This window comes from Xiphophorus maculatus, chromosome 16 (assembly GCF_002775205.1).
Source record: "Xiphophorus maculatus strain JP 163 A chromosome 16, X_maculatus-5.0-male, whole genome shotgun sequence".
In the NCBI taxonomy this organism is placed as follows: domain Eukaryota; kingdom Metazoa; phylum Chordata; class Actinopteri; order Cyprinodontiformes; family Poeciliidae; genus Xiphophorus; species Xiphophorus maculatus.
Genome location: NC_036458.1, coordinates 9,481,376 through 9,500,604, shown reverse-complemented (window position 1 = coordinate 9,500,604; position 19,229 = coordinate 9,481,376). Strand labels below are relative to the sequence as shown.

General features: G+C 39.5%; 1 protein-coding gene across 2 annotated transcripts in view; it reads left to right on the top strand.

The window, feature by feature from the left end:
* Positions 1 to 19,229, top strand: part of olfm2 (olfactomedin 2) — a 48,014-nt gene that overhangs the window by 6,275 nt on the left and 22,510 nt on the right. The window contains exon 1 of one of the 2 annotated variants that reach the window (XM_023348935.1): positions 17,541 to 17,985. The exons of the other annotated variant lie outside the window; for it this stretch is intronic. Coding sequence (XP_023204703.1) covers positions 17,842 to 17,985 — 144 coding nt within the window. The 5' untranslated portion in view covers positions 17,541 to 17,841. Of the gene's footprint in view, positions 1 to 17,540; positions 17,986 to 19,229 lie in introns of those variants that run through there. 2 annotated transcript variants of the gene reach the window in all.

Below are 19,229 nucleotides of genomic sequence, written 5' to 3'. Positions count from 1 at the left end.
AATATTGTGCTCCAACTGCAAAAGCAAAAGTGTATGTGTGCTTTTACAGGCTCGATAAGTGATGTAAAGCTACACATTCAGAAACGAGAATAGAGGAGACATTTGATGTTGCTGGACAAACAGCTGAAAAGATTAATGTCCAGCTGACGCAGCTTTTAACCGTTCACTGCTGTGACCCTTTGGCCAACAAATGTCTTCTCTTGGTGCCAGCTTCTTGAAAGCAAAGCAGTACAATTTAAATAGCAATCTTGCTTCAAACATGAGTGAACCCAAACCCCCTCATTTTTTAATTTTTGACAATACAATGCCAGCATATACTCCTTCTATTGTGATTGCCAGTGAGTCAAATGGATAAAAAAATAGTTAAAGTCCTACCTGGAAGGAGACTTTGTAGTTTAATACTGTGAATCTATGTTTACCAAAAAAAAAAAAAACAATGAGACAGTAGACTCAGCATTGTGGTGAGTCTACAGCATTGTGGTCTTTCAATCAACGCGCCTACCTCATTCTTGCGCCTACCTCTACTCAGAGAATTAGACAAATGAAAAGCTGCATGAGCATGGCTGTAAATCTGTCTGTGAACGCACAACTCCTAAAATCACCTTGCCATGCCGTACAATGTCAGCACTTGTATAAATTATAAACACATGCAGAAGGAAGGTCAAGCTGCCACAAAGAGGCTTCTTTAGATCTTTGCAGAAGATCATTCTGCATGAAGTAAACACAGAACTAGTTATTTCTGCATGAATAAGAGAATGTTTTCTTATACAAAAAAAAAGTACAAATATAAATCTATCATATGTACTCTCACTAAAGTTCGTGCATCTTGTCCTTGTAAATACAGTTCCACATAGACGCTTAAATACTCTATATTCTGTTACGTCTCATTTAGTAACAATCCTGGAGCTCTACAGCATGTGGGCGAGTAAGTGATGAGGCAGAGGGAGATGAGACACAATGCCTCCATCCGCCTTCATGCATACCCCATCAATATACAAAGGTGCCGCTTCACAATCAGCCACAGATAATGAGGTTGCATTATGTTTGATTCTCTGCTGCTTGGAGAGATTGGATAGTATGTGCTAGTGTCATGGCAGATTAGAATGGGGCTTGTACAAATGCACGATAATGACACCCCGTTGTGTGAGTGAGCCACTGTTGTGAAGATTTGTTTTATAGAAGAGTGGCTGCTTAAGAAAGAGGCTGCAGCGGGAGAGCTACTGAGCCTTTGTGCTGTTCACTGTTCACTCCCTCCTCTTTAATGTTTGATGTGCTTTCATGTCGCCTGCCGCTGCATCTAGAGAGGTGCTTGTATATTTATGTGTGTTTTTAGGAACAAATAACCCTCTTAACATGCAGGAGGCTCACATAATGGGGACATATCTGAGATCTGAGAACTAAAAGGAGAACACTGGCTTTTTTCTTAATTTGCTTCAAAGTAAAAGTTACAGTAATTGTGAAGCAAGAGGGTGACATGTATGATCATGCATGAACTACGTATTCTTGCAAGCTGCTTGGATTTTGATGAAAATCAATATACAAACCCCCTCTTATTATCCTTGCCATATTTTTTTCATCTTTCATCCTGGACTGAGTTCAGCATGATGGCAGCAATCTTTTTAAGATGCATCTTAGTGGCAAATTGAAGTGCTTTATTGCTTTGGCACTATACTGCCAAAATTATTGGGTCCTTTGCCTTTGGACACTTACATTTTGATGACAATTAATTTGTAGTAAAAAAGTTTTAATACAGCATTGGTCTACCCACCCGATTGTGGGTAGGAGTCTTTTCAGACAAGGCAAGTTCTTTTACACTGAACTGACTCGTACACATTTTTATGGACCTTCTTTTAAGATCTGGCACCTGGTCACTTTGGAAGGAAGGTCAGAGACTTTCAGCTCAAAGTTAGTGACATAAAATTGTCTAAATTGTCCCTTGTAGTCAAGCCCATGTCCTGAGTACCACACTTTAATGCCCCATGCACCAAACTTTACACCCAGTACAAAGCAGTCACACAACCGCCAAACCCAAACTTGGTTTGCCAGATAGAGAAGTGTACTTGTTCATTCCAGAGAGCATGTTTCACATCAATCAATCAATCAATCAATCAATCAATCAATCAATCAATCAATCAATCAATCAATCAATCGATTCACTGGATTTAACAAATAGCATGATCAATTTAGAAGCATTCTTGTACAATACTTACTCTACACAAGTGAAAAGGGAGCAGGAAGAAGACAATCTTGTAGAAACCCTCTCATTTCCACATATACAGTATGAAATTAACAATATAAATTGCAAACAGTATATCATTCTCCTCATTGTTAACTCAAAAGAGTACGAGACTTAATCATTATTTTTCTTATAAAGTGTTGAATTGATTTAAAATAGAGCCTTTTTCAACTCTTCATCCAAACTATTCCATAATTTTATTCCATGAACCAAAATGCACTTTATGCACTAGAGTCCAACAGGGACATGTTTTACACCCCTGACTCTGCCACTTTACATTGCCCTTTGTGATGTAAGACCTGGATATAGCTGCTTGGCTGTGGAAACCCTTTCTATGAATCTCTCTGCACACTTTTTCTTCAGTTAATCTGAAGGTCAACTTTGGAGGTCTGTAGATATTGATTCTGGAGAAAGTTGGCAGACTTTGGAAACTGTTTACATCAGCATGCGCTGAACCTGCTCTGTGGTTTGTGACCCACCACGATGCAAATGAGTTACTGTTATTCCCAGTCTCTTCAACTTGGTTATAATATCACTAGATGCTGGATTTTATATCACTTTCGTCATGCAAAATTCAGTGATTTGGAATTTAAATCGTGGAATTTCAATGACCTAATTCTTTTTGCTGTGTAGTATAACTATGGACTGCAGTGATGGCTCAGATTAGAGCCTCTCTGGTTCGCGTGTATACTGGACACTATCTTTTGGATGGTTTTGGGTCACATCCCAATTGGGATGAGCCTGCTGGAGGGACTGTATATCCTCTCTTGGGATGCAGACGAATGAATTAGTGTTGCTGAAGATGGGTATGTCTGACTATTCCTTGTAGACAAATCAAATGTGACCTTCTTTTAAATTGCTTAAAACAATTTTTTTCAAGCAAACAGGCGTTGATAAATTTGACCTAGTTCACAATTTTTCTCTGCTTTGGTTTCAGATGCTTATAACCTGATTTTCAGTCGTGAAACAGAGCTTTCAGCCGCAGAACCTTTTGTACGGGCCAATATTCATAGTTTTCTTTTGCAAAACCTACTCCCTAAGGAAATGTGCAAATTAATAAGTACCTATTGATCTGGTACAATAGTTCTTCTGGCTCACACAGAGTCAGAAGAACCCGACTCAGAGAAAATTAACAAAATAATAATGTAAGTAATCAGGCAAGAACAAACAATTAAATTAAACTTTAGGAGACATTTGAGCATGTTTTCAGATTTCTTTCAGTGAATCATCAAATTAGTGAACCACCAAAAAATAAAAATTATATGCGTTGGTTAATAAAAGGTTAATGTATGGGCATGGCATGGCGGTGGATGGGTATGTTTCTATACATTAAAGTAATGCTGGTGTCTTTTTCTTGAAGGATTTATATGACACTCTCAAAATTTCCTGTAGGGTTTGGCTGAAAAGTGGGCAGACAAAATGTTATTGAGGTTTACAATTGTACCTCTTTTATCTGTCTGAAGAAACTAAAGATTGTGAGCCAAATGGCAAACCAAAGCATTAAAATATTTGGTACATCCATCTTTTATGAGACTCTGCTCCTCTGATTCACAAGCCAATGGATGGAGGTGCAATAATCTCCTCTTTCAGAACCTGACTCATTAGGGAGTAATTAGAGGCTTTATCCAACATGTTTGTTTTGTTGCTTTGTTTGATAGCGACTGCAGGGAGGAAACTCTCCCCACACACACATTTAAATAGGAGCAAAAAGATTGTAATCTTTCTTAAAAGATTAAGAAATAAAAATGAATAAATATAAACATTAAATTCCACAGATTTTTCATGGTGGACGACAATGATTATGTCCTAATGGATGGATTTGCTATGAACAGGGGATTCTTATGTAATTCAGCAGTTTTTTCTTTTGAATCCTAATTTTCAGAATTACCCAGAATCTGGTACTTGTGTTTTTAGCTCATCCTTTAAAAGCCCACTTACTCATTCTAAATCACACACTGGCCGATATTCGTGCTGCAGGCGTCTGTGGTCTCCAAATGACCTCTGTTGCTGTTTTCTGTCTTGATGAAAAGCCAGCAGCCTACTGTCCTAAAATGGCTGGTGGCGTTCCCATGAAGCAAGCTCACTGATTCCAGGACAGCTGGCAATCGCCATTAGAAAGGTCTTTGAGGTTTTTTGGGGCTGAGAACAAAACATGATTGTTAGAGATTTTTCTTTTCTACAAGCATTGTTAACATGACAGCTAAGCAGAAGCCAGCTGTCCACTTTGGGACTGGTGATAATTTTTTCCACATCCAGAGGGGAATAACTGTTGACCATTAATGTGTTTCTTCCAAGTTTTATAAAAGTTAGAATGCACACAATTTATTTAAATTCACTTCTTATTTAATGCATGTTACATTATTTGTATGTTTACTGTCAAAGGTTGCATAGAGCAATCAGCTTGACTGGTGGAATGAATATCATCCCTATATCGCATTCTCTCCCCGACTTTCTCATTCTCCTTCTGTGAGCGTGTGCTGCAGGGTACAGGACTCCCAGAGGTTTATGTCTGTGACTCTAAGCAAGAGTGACATTTCTCTGACAACACCCAGAATGTACACACACACACCCCAGCTTTGTCTCTTACACACACATTGTCTTTGTCTCCTGTACTCTATAGTTCGCAAACATGTCAGCAATTGGACCCACTGCACACAAAGAATCAAACAATGTATGGAATCAATTCTAACAAGCATAGCAGAGGCCATTACAGATATGATGGGAGTGACAGAAGGAAATTAGACATGCTTCATCTTCTGCTGACCAGACTCTGACCAGTCATGCTGTCAACAACCCATGTTACACAATATGTAGACAAACCAGTAGACAAACCTAGTATACGTTTGTGCGTGTGCGCGAGAGTTTTTTTGCATTGCGGTAGACACCTCCGGACCAGTTTTCTGTACGACCTTGCTTTCCCCCGCTTGATGAATCTTTTATGAGTCTGGCGATGTGGGTTTCTGTGTAGAAGATTGGAATATAAATATGGCTGTTACGCCTAGAGCTCCTCTTCCTGCTCTGATACAAAAGCTTTCATGAGACTGAGCACATTGGGCAAGCTGCTACACGAACGACGCTCTTCATGTCTCTCCACCTTTATCAGATGAAACACGTTAAGGTGCGATATGGCTCTGCTAACACCAGACATCAATGGAGCTTCCTCTGTCTCATTCGCCTTCCCAAACAGCATGTCAAGTCCTTTGGAAAGGTTCCAAATGTTTCCATAAATCTGATAGGATTATGTTTTATGAAAGGCTCAGTGAGAGGTTATGCAAGAACTTAATGAGTTAAATGAAGTACAATATTAGCCAGATGTTTACATATTCTCACCGTTATCGTACATTTTACATAAATTTGGGGATGTAATAATGCAGTAATTTTTCGGGAGTGGTATAATTCTACAGGTTAAAATAATTTTTAAAATATTAACTGTGTGAACAAGTTAGAATTTTTTTGCAGATTTTCTCAACAGACTTAAAATCCTCACTTTAACTTCATTAACCACATTTCTTGTCATTAAGGATAAATGCCACAAATCTATGTCTTTTCTGATCATGAATCCTTTCTGCAGCAGACATTTGGCTTGTCCATGTGTAGAGTTGTACATGTCAGTCATACTTGAAATTGTTTATTTTGGAACAGGGACTTATTTTTAGGTCAGAAACCCATCAGATCCATTTTGATATTAAATTGCCTTTACCTTGACAATGACACTGGTGTTCAAACACAGGCTTTAGTTTTGGTTTTCCAGGTTGTTTTTGGACAACCAGTTTGCTTTCAACTCAGGGATAAAGTTTGGGTCTGAGAAAGTGTAGTGGATAAAACAAGCCAATATCCAACTTCTGGAATGGTCACAACATCAGCCTTATTGAAAATTTATCAACTATGCTTATAAAAGCTATTGTAGGTCAGGAAACTAAAATAAAAGTTCTACCATTTCTGACAAGTGTATGCAAACTTCTGGCCAGCACTCTGGCACATAATAAAAATGACGACAAAGTGAAAGATGAGCTCTCATTTTCCCCTATAAACTTATTTCTTCCATTGATGCCCTTTATCTCATTTGTTTCCATATGCATGTCATATAATCATTGAGATGTCTGACCCATATGCACAAATGCTTTCAGGAAAATTATAATATTTAAAAGGTTTATTTTAAAAACAATGTCTATGAATGTGATCTTGATCTTGAGGACATGGGACGTCAGGTTCACTGAAGGAGAGAGAGGTAGTTGAGGGGCATATGTGATTAAGGAAATGTTTTGGTAGAGGATGAATTGCCAGGGAGATGCAAATGAAATCTGGGGTGAATGATCCGAGTGGTGGGTTGCTGTTGTTCGAGAAGGAGGGCACAGATGTTACTTGGAATCGAGTCAAAGGTGGACACAGAAGGCGGACAAGATACACGGAGGAGGTGAATAACAGGAACTTTGAAGCTGTCAGTTGTGGAAGCAATAATCCAGAGGTTACTGGCCTTGATGAAAGTTTGTTGGATGGCAATCTGATGATTCACGGAAAGGTTGTTCAGAGCATTATTCAGCAGGAGACGCCACTCTGGGAGTGTTGACAAGGGAGATTCAGGAGCTCATGAAAATCCAGCTCAAGGGTCTCTTCGATAAGAGAACAGAGTATAATTAACTAAAGGTTTCACAAGAAGGTTCAGAAAAATGTGCAAGGAATACACAGGAGGGCTTAGGTTTTACCACAAAGGTAAAAAGACTGGTAGCTAGTTCCCAATATACTCCAGTTGATGAATTGATAACTAACTGGTTTGCACACCTGCTGGACTCCACCCTCCCATGGGGCCCTCCAGTGGAGATTTGAGAAATCTCACAGAAAAACCCAACCGCACACACAGACATTCCAGATCCCTGACAATGTGAGCGTGGCAGTGCTTCATCCCGTGTTGAAATGAGACCCAATTGCCTGACTTTGGATTTGGGTAATAAAAGAAGAGAGCAAAGCGGCACAGTAGAAACGGACGCAAAAAGCAAGAGGAGCCATTTAATCTATGGTGTTTTCCACATGGCGCTGTCTTAGCCACTCAGTAGGCCTATTGATGAGGGAGGCTCTCACTGACTCCGCCAAAGCTTAAAGGCTCCAGTCAGGGAGGCGTGGGAGCCCAGCAGCCATCAGACACTGCTGCATATCAAGCAGGCTGGCAGAGCAGCTCTCTGCAGCACCACGGTGAGCAAGGTAGAGAGGTCCTTTGATAGAGACACTACATGTAGGACAGGGCGATAACAAGACGTTCCAGTGGCAGAAACTCCTGCTTTCATGATACCATTTTACCCAATTCTGCCCTGCTGGGATTCCTCAATGTCTACATTTCACAAGTATACCACTGGAGTGAACATCACATTTTGAAATGATAGTGCTTAGTTCAAATGTAACTACGGGGGAACTCATTATTTCAATTTTAAATGAGAAGCAAATGAAATTAAGTGTGCAGGGTTGCATCATTTTACAGCTAAAAATGTTAATTCTGCTCTATGTCCAGGATCAAACACAGCTTTGAACGTTAAAAGAGTTTAAATGTATCACTAAGATGTGGAAATAGGAACTCTTTATGGTTAAACTTATTTAGTCACACGTCAACAGCACATTCCAGGACGTATCAGACACTGTGCTGACAGATGCTATGAGCGTTCCTCTCTGTGGTGTTCAGTGTAGGTGGGCAGTGACAGGATAAAGTGAGAGGATATGAACTGGGTTCAAATTAGTGGTTATTGGAGTGGCTGAAGATGACAGCATATCCGGGAGTGCGTGGGAGAGAGACAGAGGAAGAGGTGGTGTAGAGTTTGTGGAAATGAAAACTGGAGATAGCAGGAAGGCATAAAAGGGAGGAAATACTAAGAAAAAGCTTCACATATGTGCCTGCAGGGAAATTATCTGCCCTATCCAAACCAGAAGGAGAATAATAATTAGAGGCCCATCACTCCGTCACTGATTTTGTTCCGCTCACTGGCAGCGACACTCCTTGCAGATTGTCTTTAATTAGCTCTACATCGCTTAATCAATACAACCATGACAAAACAGTGGCATGTGCATCCTGTCGCTCGGCCGACAGAGACACTGAAAGCAGCAGGAATAAAGGACTAGTGTTGACAGACGCGACGTGAGAGGGAAATGATCTAGAGTGGCATCTTTGTCAGAGGAGAAGGAGGCGGAGGTAAGGTCGGGGCGGGGGGGACTAAGCAAGACGTCATGCTCTGATAAAAACCTCCTGCTATGACAACTTGAATCTTCACTTGTTTATTGACTTTGTGTGTTTGAGGATGAAGAATAAGATATTTATGTGTATATGCCATGCTGCATAACAAGGTGAACAGGTTGAAGACTTTGCTTCTTTTTTGTAAAAACTCTCCTATGAGATCAAACATTGTTGTATTTTTGAGTATCAGACCTGCATGCTTCAGCTACACTATGGGCAAAGTGATGAGTAGGTATTCAGGATTACTTGCTCTCCTTAAGCCTTATTGCCTTTGGCAATGGGCCCTCTCCTTCCCTGTTTTCAATTCCTGCTCTTCTCCATGAGAGGAGCAGCTCTGCAATAAGTTGTTGCGGGATCCTTTAGAAAAGAACACCTCTTACTTGTCAGGCGCATTTTTCCCCTCAGTACGATATAGAATGGATCAATATCTCTTGCCACCCCTAAATCTGTCCGAATCTCATCAAAACAACCGACACCAAGACCATTAAAAGTGTATTTTTGGATTCATTTCAAAACAAAACTTATTTGTGTATGTGCATACAGCTAGATTCTTTGGGGAATTTTTTTTTATTACCAAACAGAGACCAATAAAATGTTTACACTTCAAGATTCACAGTATTTCCTTATTAATTCAACACAGTTTTTTGGGACTGCATCTTGCGTGTGGGTTTCAGAAAGTTTCCCGTTTGCTCATTATTACAGGGTATTTCATCCACTCATCCTTCATCTGTATCCACTTTTTCCTGTAAAGGAGCTTGTGCTTATCTCCAGTGGTATGAATTTTCTATTACAATTATTTTTCACACAAAGGTTGAATGTTTTCATATAGATTGTTGAACTGTTTTATGAAAGGCAGGGCAATAGCTGGCACTATGTTCCCAGAGGAAACAGCAGCTGAGTGAAAATCTGAAATTAAGTACTTTAATATGTGTCTATAGCAAAACGTGCCTATGAAAGGTACAAAATCCTTCATTTTTCTCTTTACTGATTGGAATATTAATATGAAGAATGACCTTTCTGATATTGTGGCTGCCTTCAGATCTATGCAGTCCCAAAAATCATCATTAAGTACCATAGGTATGTGTAGTGTCGAGTGTGCAGGGCAGGCATGTTGCCGTTGCCACATTAAAAAAAAAAAATTAATAAACAAAGCAATCTGTTTGCATGTTTATTGGAAAACTGAATAAAGATCATTGCAGAAAAGTATGTTTACATTTTACAATTCAATACTTTGCAACTGCTTAATGCTACATTAATTCATAACAAATTCCTTTTCGTTATCCAGCACAACTCCCATTAATGTAAAACAGAACTCTAAGCTCTAAGGTCCACTCTTTACCATGACAGCCTCTCTACCTGCCTCCCACTACCACTTTCTCAATCAGAACACTTCTCATCTCACACTTGGCTGATTCCACGCCAGCCAACATTCATATGAACCCTCTCATTTCCTCTCTCTATACCAATTTGCTCCAGTTTGTTAATACTGTTCTCTCCGTTTGCCTTCATAATGACTGAATGGATCAGTCACTCCTCATTTCTGAGACAGACTTGGCAGATTACGGTGCTTAAATCAGCAGCTTGTTGGGAGAATATAGAAAAAGACACGGTAATACGAGGCTGTTGATTTGTTCCAAGTAACCTTCCCTTTTCGCAAATGTTGCAAGACCCGAGAAAAGCACACAGTGACATGCTCGTTTGTCTATCTAAAAGTTTCTGTTAACAATTTTGCCCAAAACTACATTTGGCTGTAAATATAAGATTCAGTTAGGGGCTGTTTTGGGATTTCTTTACACTGCGTACTGTGCTTGTGTTGCACTAATAATGTCTCCCTAATTAAATGTTCCTGCTTCTCTGAGCATTAATGACCTGCAGACAGAGGATGCAAATGGAGGTTACAGTGTAAGCCACGGCGGCGAGGCTGGACACTGCAGGCTGGTTCTGTCCCCTCATTACTAATGTTCGGCTTGTAGCTGATGGCTTCTTGTCATTGTTTTCCCCTGACCATTTGCAGCAAATGGCATTATGCTGCAAACCCTTTGTGCAGCAGACTGTAATTGGCAGGATCTCACCACTCCTCTCTGCTCCTGTTAGTATTGCTGTTGCAGACATGGCAGAAAACAGACAAGATGTAAACTCATCACCTCGGGGAGTTTCAAATACAACGTTCATGCTTTTTTTAGATGCCCTCGCTGTCTATCTCTCCGCCTCTCATGAACATCGTAGTTAGTCTCCTTCAGAATCTTCACTCATAAATAGTGTTATTTTTTGGCTTGTTTTTCTTGAGTGATCTGCCACCATGATCAGACTGCCCCTCCCCCCTAATCCCCCATCATGTATCAATACACTTAACAATTCAGATGCAGTGTTACAGACTGAACCAAAGCAGTTTTTGAACAGCAATAATCAGGCATTAAAATAACAGTACAGGCATTTGTTTAAACTGATTTTTCTGTAAAACTGTTCCCAGCTTTATGCTTAAAGTGCAGCCTTTCGCCTCGGCTTCGTGTGTTTTATTGAGTGTGCTGTCAATGATTATTAATGATGTTGTCAAAACAGTAAATGATGAGGGAAGGATCTGAATGAAAATGAACTTACTCTCACCAGCACCCTAAAATTCAGCATTTTAAAAAAAAATTATAAATCTGTCCTGGAGACCTTACCTACTTTTTTCCCCCTGTCAGTAATCATTACATTTACAGAAATAGCTTTGCCTGTGTTATAACGAGAACGTTTGATTAGCTGGGCGGGAACAAAAGGTCACAAAGTGGCACTGGCTTATTTTTTTGTGTACAGAAATTGGTGACTTTTTCAGGTCATCATGAAGACAGAGAGAGATTATGGTAATTATGTGTGTGGAGCCAAATACATCTCCGCATGCCTTTATCTCCCATTGTGATGGCAATTGAGCCATGCATATTTGTCTCAAGAGAAGCTGCAGTGAGTTGTATTTAGCTGGCGCTTCTGGCACAAAAAGAGTGCAGAATGTGAAGCCGTGCTGTGCTGCAGAATGCATGGCAGCTGATTGGTGCATGCAGAACTTTTGTATTGCTTTGATCGGGAGTTTTTTCTATGACGAGCCTGAGGCGTGATGTGGTGCCTCGCTTGATGTCTGATTGAGCTATTCGAGATTGAAACATGTGCAGTGTGTCATACAAAATATGCCACAAATAATACTGTATAAGTTGCCATGGAGTGATGAGATTGTAATCAAGGGAGCAATCAAGAGCAATCAGTTTTTGTATGAATGCAAGTTACAGTGAATATATTCAATATGGTTTTTTATGGACTGAAGTGACTTTTCATATCTGTTCTGTTGGGTAAATACACTCAATGAATGTGAATGTTTTGCCTTTTTAATATAAAATGTCATTTGCCATCAGACTGCTGCAAAGACATTATTTTTAGGTATAAAGGCTCATTGGAGGAAAATATTATTTATTCTTAATAAAACTCATTGTTAATCTTTATGCAAAGAAATATGAACCGCAAACTCACATTTTGCGAGAGAACAAAAGAGTTGGATCTGGACATTTATGGCAGTGCTGTGAATGTGTTTTATTGTGTTCAGGATACAATGTGCTGCAGTCATTATCGCTGGTGCATTCTTAAGCATCGATTCTTTTACAACCCCTTCTAAGTGGAAGGAACAAGTTTTACATGTGAAACACTAACAGCAGATAAGCAGTGTTTGCTTCAAGCTTTAGTATTCCAGTTCCTGTTTTTGTTGTTTTTTCATATTGATTAAGGCACCATGACATGCATAGCTCAGTCCAACTCAGGTCACTCACACAACACTGTGGTAGCCACCATTAGAGACTGCTGTAGACATTTCACAGCTCAGTGGAGGGAGAGAGAGCAATGATTTCCAAGTATTGATGCTACACACACAAACACGGACACATAAACATCACTTTTTTTTTTAAGCCCAGTGACTTTTTCTGCCACAGAAACATTCAAAATATTTGACGGTATTTAACCTTGTATAAAGAAATTCTAACATTTAATCTGCGAGCCTCATTCACAAAGTCGTGTGTCAAATACTGTCAGTCACCTCTGGGCTCCGAGTGTGAAAGACATACTTCATTCGTGGTAATTGCACACAGCTGAATAATCTAGCAGGGATGTGTTCTCCCTTCATTATTCATGCTTCCATTGATTACATTATAGTCCTTCTGTGGCCTTACTGGCTGTGCACTATAAGGGTTCAAATGAGTTTCTTCAGTATAAGGCCCACAGGAGCCATTAATAGATTCAACACTCAATGCTCAAAGCGCCATTGTGTCTTCTGATCTGAACCTGAGAACGCAGTTTATTTATGCCATTTAAATAGTTGCCATGGAAATGAGGTCACACTTTGTTTAGGACTGTTTTGATCTTAATGCATTTAGAAGGCCGTGGGCCTCCTTGTCCATCAGCTAATTAATTAATCATGACTCAGAAAAATAGCCAGTGTTCCTACAACAAGATGACTGCGGCTTCTTTCAGCACCGACACACTCCTCGTATTATCATAGCAGTGCTTCATCTATTGTAATAAAATCAGCGTCAGGCTAACTTGTGTTATTAGCTGAGGTGTAATTTGCTACTTTATTATAGCTTTAAATTTGTAGACGGTTGTGCCTTTGTGCCCAGTGACAATGTGGTGAGTGCTTGGTATTATCTGCGACCGAGTATTGCTTTCTCACCCAGAGCTTGTTCCGGTGGCCTCAGGGCTCTGCAGTGCTCTACTGCCATCCATGGGTGTGCACAAATGCTGCCTTTTCTGTGGTTGGTGGGCATTTTCACCATTTGAACTGATTAAAAATGTCCTTTACAGAGCACACCCCAGGCAATGAGCAAATCAGACATTTTTAGATGTATGTGTAGTGAAACACAACAATGCTTGCTTGCAGAACGTCGAAGCACTAAGCAGCTGCATTACACGGAAATATAAAGGTGTATGTAAAATTATGTGTGATGCAAATTCCTGTATAGGTATGAGGCTACAAAGTTAAATAAGGTATAGAAGAATATGAGCAAAAATGATCAACAAAGATGTTAATAGAAAGGATGCAAAATGCTGGTGATATTATAGTCATTGCTACAGGAACCATGTCAAAAAATGCTCTGTGCAGGCAGAAAGGGAAAGTAATAATAAAAAAATTATAATAATTGAGGAGAACAAAGCAAAAAAGAAAAAATGGAGCTCATAGAAAATGCAGTGTAGCAGAGAAAATTTAGATGGCCAATTATTAAGGTGAGGCTGAAAAATGGGTTGGCTAGGAAGATTAATCAAAATGTATTAACTGAATTCAGGTTAAATGGCTAGCTCCTTCTATGACTGGTATCTAATGATGGTGTGTTCTGCCAGCAGCCTCAGTGATTAGTCAGTCGATGGGCAGAGCCTTGAATTCTTCAAGTTATGACAGATTGTCCTCATCATACTTTCATTACGCTCATCCTTTCTTTTGTCTATCAGTCTGAAGGAGATGACACCTGACCTGCACTGCGTGAAGGGAATTTTAAAGAGTCCAGCAGCCCTACACAGGAAAAAGAGTCATTGACATTAAAATGACAATAAAGTAGTACTTGTGAAAGCTCACATCACTTATAATGAATAGTTTATTTTCTTTTCCCTTTTGTCCCATTTTTCTAAATATTAGAAATGTTCAAATATGATTTATCTGTATTAAGGTCTGAATGTAATCATGCTCTTTGGCTTATTCTGACTATGAAAATGTCAGTACTAACTTTTTACTAAGAAATTGGGAAAGCTGCTCTGCTTATGTCAAATAGCAAATTGTCTGAAAACTGATGAATAATTCATTTCAGTACTTTCCTTTTTATAATAAGAACAGATTACTGTTTAAGATTCTACTAAATGGTAACTATAAAAAATAAACCTCCTGGTGTAAATCAATGAATATAAGCACAAGTCTAGGCACTGTTGAAGGTCACTGATCAATAATGAGCAGCAACCAGACTGAGTTTCTATGGTCAAAGCCGACCAAGTTTGTCAAAACACAGATTCGATGTTTAAGGAAGTTTTTATCCATATTTAAATCTTTGCTGCCACCCAGTGAAATTAAAAGACTATTACTACATTCTTTTTATGTGCTGGGCTAGGAAAAATAATTGAAGTCAAGCCTTGTAAACCAAAACACTCAATGGCAGGTTGTAATTTTTTTTTTTACTGTTTTTAATGTAACTATTAACCCCCCCACACACACGCATACACACACACACACACACAGAGACACCTTAAATGTAGATTTAAATATAGTGCAGTGAAAACAGTATTAACCTAGAGGTTTTCTTTCTGTTTTTGCTTCTTTAAAAAAAAATAAATAAATAAAAAAAAAACTTAAATGTTTCAGATAATTACATCTTAGACCTAGATAACCTGAGTAAATACAGACTTCACTTCTCATAGTCTGACCTATGTGAAGAAGTTATTGTCCCCCCCTTATATCTAATAGCTGACCATGAGACCCTTGGCTGCAACATCTGCTTTCAAGCTTATGTTTCTGTTTATGTTTATGAATTTGGTAGAATATTTTATCCAAAGCAACTTTCAAATGACAGCATAGGAATGCAGTTGAAAATCAAGTCAAATAAAAATAAACTACAAAGCAGGAAGACTACCAGTGAGGATCTGCAACACTTTTAGGCTATTTTTCTTGAAATCTAGCAACATTTTCTTGTTGATTTCTTAGAGATTAACCAGCATGCTGGCATTGACAGAAGTGCAGAGGAGGTGGCAGTAGGCTCCAGTGGGAGATACTCTCTGAAGACCTGGGTCGTCAAGACTTCTGTGAGGATTGACAGGAACATCGCTGTTCTGGGTATATTGACTCTTTAAGCTGAGCTGAGCTTTAGATCCCAAACTGGTTGCTGAATATTTTTCCTTCTGCATTTTCTGGTAAACAGCAGAACTAATTGTTCCATCAGTTATGTTCTAAAGCAGCAAACCATCCCAGGACTTTCACTCCACTCCACTATATTTGACCTATACTGAAATGCTATACAAGTTTTAAGCCAGACAAAAAAGGGACGCACATACACACATTTCTTGCCTGTTTAAGTTTATTTAGATCACAACATGGTGTGGTGCTTTTTAAAATCTTTTAGGCGACCTCTTGCTGTTAGACAGGTTCTGGTTAAGCTCATTCTTGATGCTGTTTAAGTATCAATCAGACTGGGGTACAATTACTGATACTGAAATAAAAACTGTAGGTAATCGCATATAATTCCAGATTTAACAAGGATTAGATTTAAATTTATACTTTGTCATTGGCTAGGCTGTTTTTACCTTAATAAATAAAATCTTCAGTTGAAAAGAGTTAATATTTCCACATGTTGTCCTAGTCTGATATGAAATCGTGTCTGATGGTCTGCAAAACTATATAGGATGACAAAATGCAAAGTTTGAAAAACTATTTTCCTACTGGGAAAATGGTTTTTCACGAGATTGTACCTCAGAGTATACAGAAAACGGGTTTAATTCAACAAATTCCATCAAAAATGCTCGAACTTTGCAGTTACAAAAACTCACTGGGAATTTGTGCAAATTGGCATGAATTTGATATTTTGTTGTGATTTTCAACACAATTATAACTCTTCTGTTCTCATTTGAAGTTCTATTAGTATTTTTTACCGTCTCTAAATTGTCCCCCTTCAAGTTTTTCCTCATGCAGTATTTTTGTAACGTCAGAGATATGTCTCTTGAAAAAGATTATTTCTCGCTCAACTAAAAGGCAGTAGTCATCTCAAATGTGGAGTTTTTATTTGCAGTACTGCTGCTAACCACTGGGGGGCAGTGTTGAAGCAAAAATAGAAAAGCATTCAGCGGGAGCAAGCAAGTGAGCTGAAGTTTCCACTTTGAGCACCAAAACGTTTCTCTGCTCAAAGGAACCCATATCAGTCACTCCACAACGCTCTCTGCCCACCCATGACTGACAAAGTGAATAAGTCAGCAGACCCTGTAGAAAGCAAGAGAACAAGCTGACCTGCTGCTTTCGTCTTAGCATTTTGTCATCATTATGTGCGAATGTCTAGGTAGCATAAAATGACACAGAAAGGGGAAAGATTCCTGTCCAAAGAGCTTAGTTAGGTAAAGACCTCAAGATATTTGAAACACACATTTCCCATTTGTTTCTTATTTCAAATTTCCTCTCAGTGTGAACTTCAAAACAAATCTGATTTCTTTCCTGATATAAGCCAAAAGGAACTTTTAAGTGTCAGTCTCAGAAGTGGCCTTTACCATATATAAAGTATTCACATAATTTATAATGTGTCTGAACTGTATCTATACCATAAAAAACTAAATTGGATGTCAAAACAGAGTGCATATATCATTCTGAACCCTACGCATAAGTTTGGTTTTACGGTAGATTTTACACTTCAATCCGATTCCTTTTCATTGATAAAAAAAAATATTCAATATTCTTCAAGTACACTTTCATACTGTAAAAATACTGTGAGTGAGTGAATAAGGCTATGTAATTTCGTCATAACATAGCGAAGCAAGGGCGTAAAGTGAATGGATAGAATATGATTATGGTTCAGGCAGTGACGGTGCCAACTGCAGGCTCGTCTAGACTGTCATGAAGCACAAAAGATAGATGAGCTGTCACAGGCAGCAGTAGGCAGAAGCACCTGGATCTCTCTCATTTTTAATACCATGCCAAACCAGCTGTTCAACTTTCATATCTATCACGCTGTATCCTTCATTCTGCACAGACAGGGTAATTAGACTGCAGGACAGTCTACTGTGAAAAGGATGGCACTTGGATGCCCTGGGCGCCCACATGTCACATAGCATAGAGAACAGGTCAGCGCTCTGAAATCAGTCTCTCTCCAATCTACAGACACGCATATGCAAGCGTGCACATACACACGCACACACACACCAAGACGTGAGTCATAAAACAACAGCCAAATGTCAGAGAAAAAGAGAGGGAAGGGAAAGACTGGATACACGCATGCAAAAACAGAGCAGAGGCTGATTGGGAGGGGATAAGATGGAGAGGCAGCCAATGCGCAGCTCTGCATCTTGAGGAAGAGAGAGGGTGGAGAGAGAGAAAGTGGGAGGGAAGCTGAGGCAGTCCTCATCTGAGAGGAAAGGCTCCCAATGTGATGGTGTTGGATGTGAACTGCTCTTCTCTGACCGGTGTCTGCCTCATCCGCCTCAATGAGCCGGGATGTGTAAATAAGATAGTAGTGCTTAACTTATTCTGAGAGATTTGCTGCCGTTTAACCTGGGCAGAGGCTGACTGGCTTGTTACCGTCCCCAAGCTGTTTGCAGCAGAGGTGGAGGGGGGGTGGGTTGACTGGATCTGAGGTCTAGGCTAGGGCAGGGCAGGGCTGGCTGTCAGGCTGTTTGTGCCGGGCCCCACAGGAAGAAAAAAATGACTGTTCCCATGCTCAAGATCGGGGCGGTGCTCAGCACTATGGCCATGGTGACCAACTGGATGTCTCAGACTCTGCCTTCTCTTGTGGGACTCAATGGGACAACCGTCTCCAGAGGGGGCACTTCAGAAAGGATTGTTAGTGTGAGTATGATTTAAATTCCTTCATGCAGCTGCGTATGTATGCACTGAGAAATCCAAACAAGATATTGAGAAGACGATACAAATAAATGAGTGACACAACAAACAGAAAAAGAAGTTAAAAGAGACTTGTATGTTCAACTAAAGGAAATTAAAGAAGGGTTTTAGAGGTGAACTTTCCAGATTGAGCTTAGATCAAGAGTCTGACTCAAAGAGGTTTGTCATTTAAAAGGTAAGACAGGATGCAGTTAGACGTAAAATGTTAGAGCATTGTTTCAACTGAGCGTAACCGATAAACAAATATCATGAGGTTGAATTCGGTTTGTGCTTGTGAGCGATTTAGAATGCAACCATGTGGTAAATCATATGGCTATGTGGGGCTGATGGGAGGTGGAGAGCTCTCCTGACTGATGTTCAGGCTGATCCTGTGTGTCAGTCAGCTCCAGGGTGGGAAAGAGGGTGCTCATATTCAGGGGTTGGGTGGCAAAGACTTGAGACAATTTTACAGATTTGAATGTGCTGCATTCCCTCACTTTGTACTTCGTCTCTTTTTAAAAAAAAAAAATGCATCTGTGACCTACAAGTAATTTAGGAACTTTTACAAATTTGATCTTATCTCAGGATTCTACTCACAGGTTTTATATCCAAATGTCTAATTTTGGTAATTCAGGACTACAATATTCCAGGGCTCATCTGGTGTTAATGAATTCATTTTCCTCTATGCTGAGTGAGTTTTTATGGCATCTTAGCCATTAGGCAAATGCCCAGATCCGTTGAAATGACAGAAATTGAACATCCCAAGAGGTGTATGACCATCTGGATATATGTCTACGCAGGCAATTGTGCACATTTGTAGAAGAGTGCGTTTGTGTGTGTTTATGTGTTCAGATATATAATCTATCTCTCTGTGATGAGCCATTTGTGTCTCGAGGGTGAAAGTCCGTCTGTTTGATGAGATTTTTATTTTTTTATCCAAACACCCATCTGCTACTTTTATATCTCCTTATTCAGCTGTGAAATATTAGGTGGAACAGTTTCATCCCCAAAAATCTGACATCTCCCTTCTATCTTTGGAAAACAAAAGTTAATCTCAGACATATTTGTTCTTAGTTGTAGACATAGCTCAGATGTTTTTTTAGCAAAAAAAAATCTTCCACAATCCTGCTAAGCCCACACCTTTCCCTGCAGCATCTTCACAGTCAAACTATCATTTGAGGTTGTTTTCTATGCACAATTTTCTGTATAGA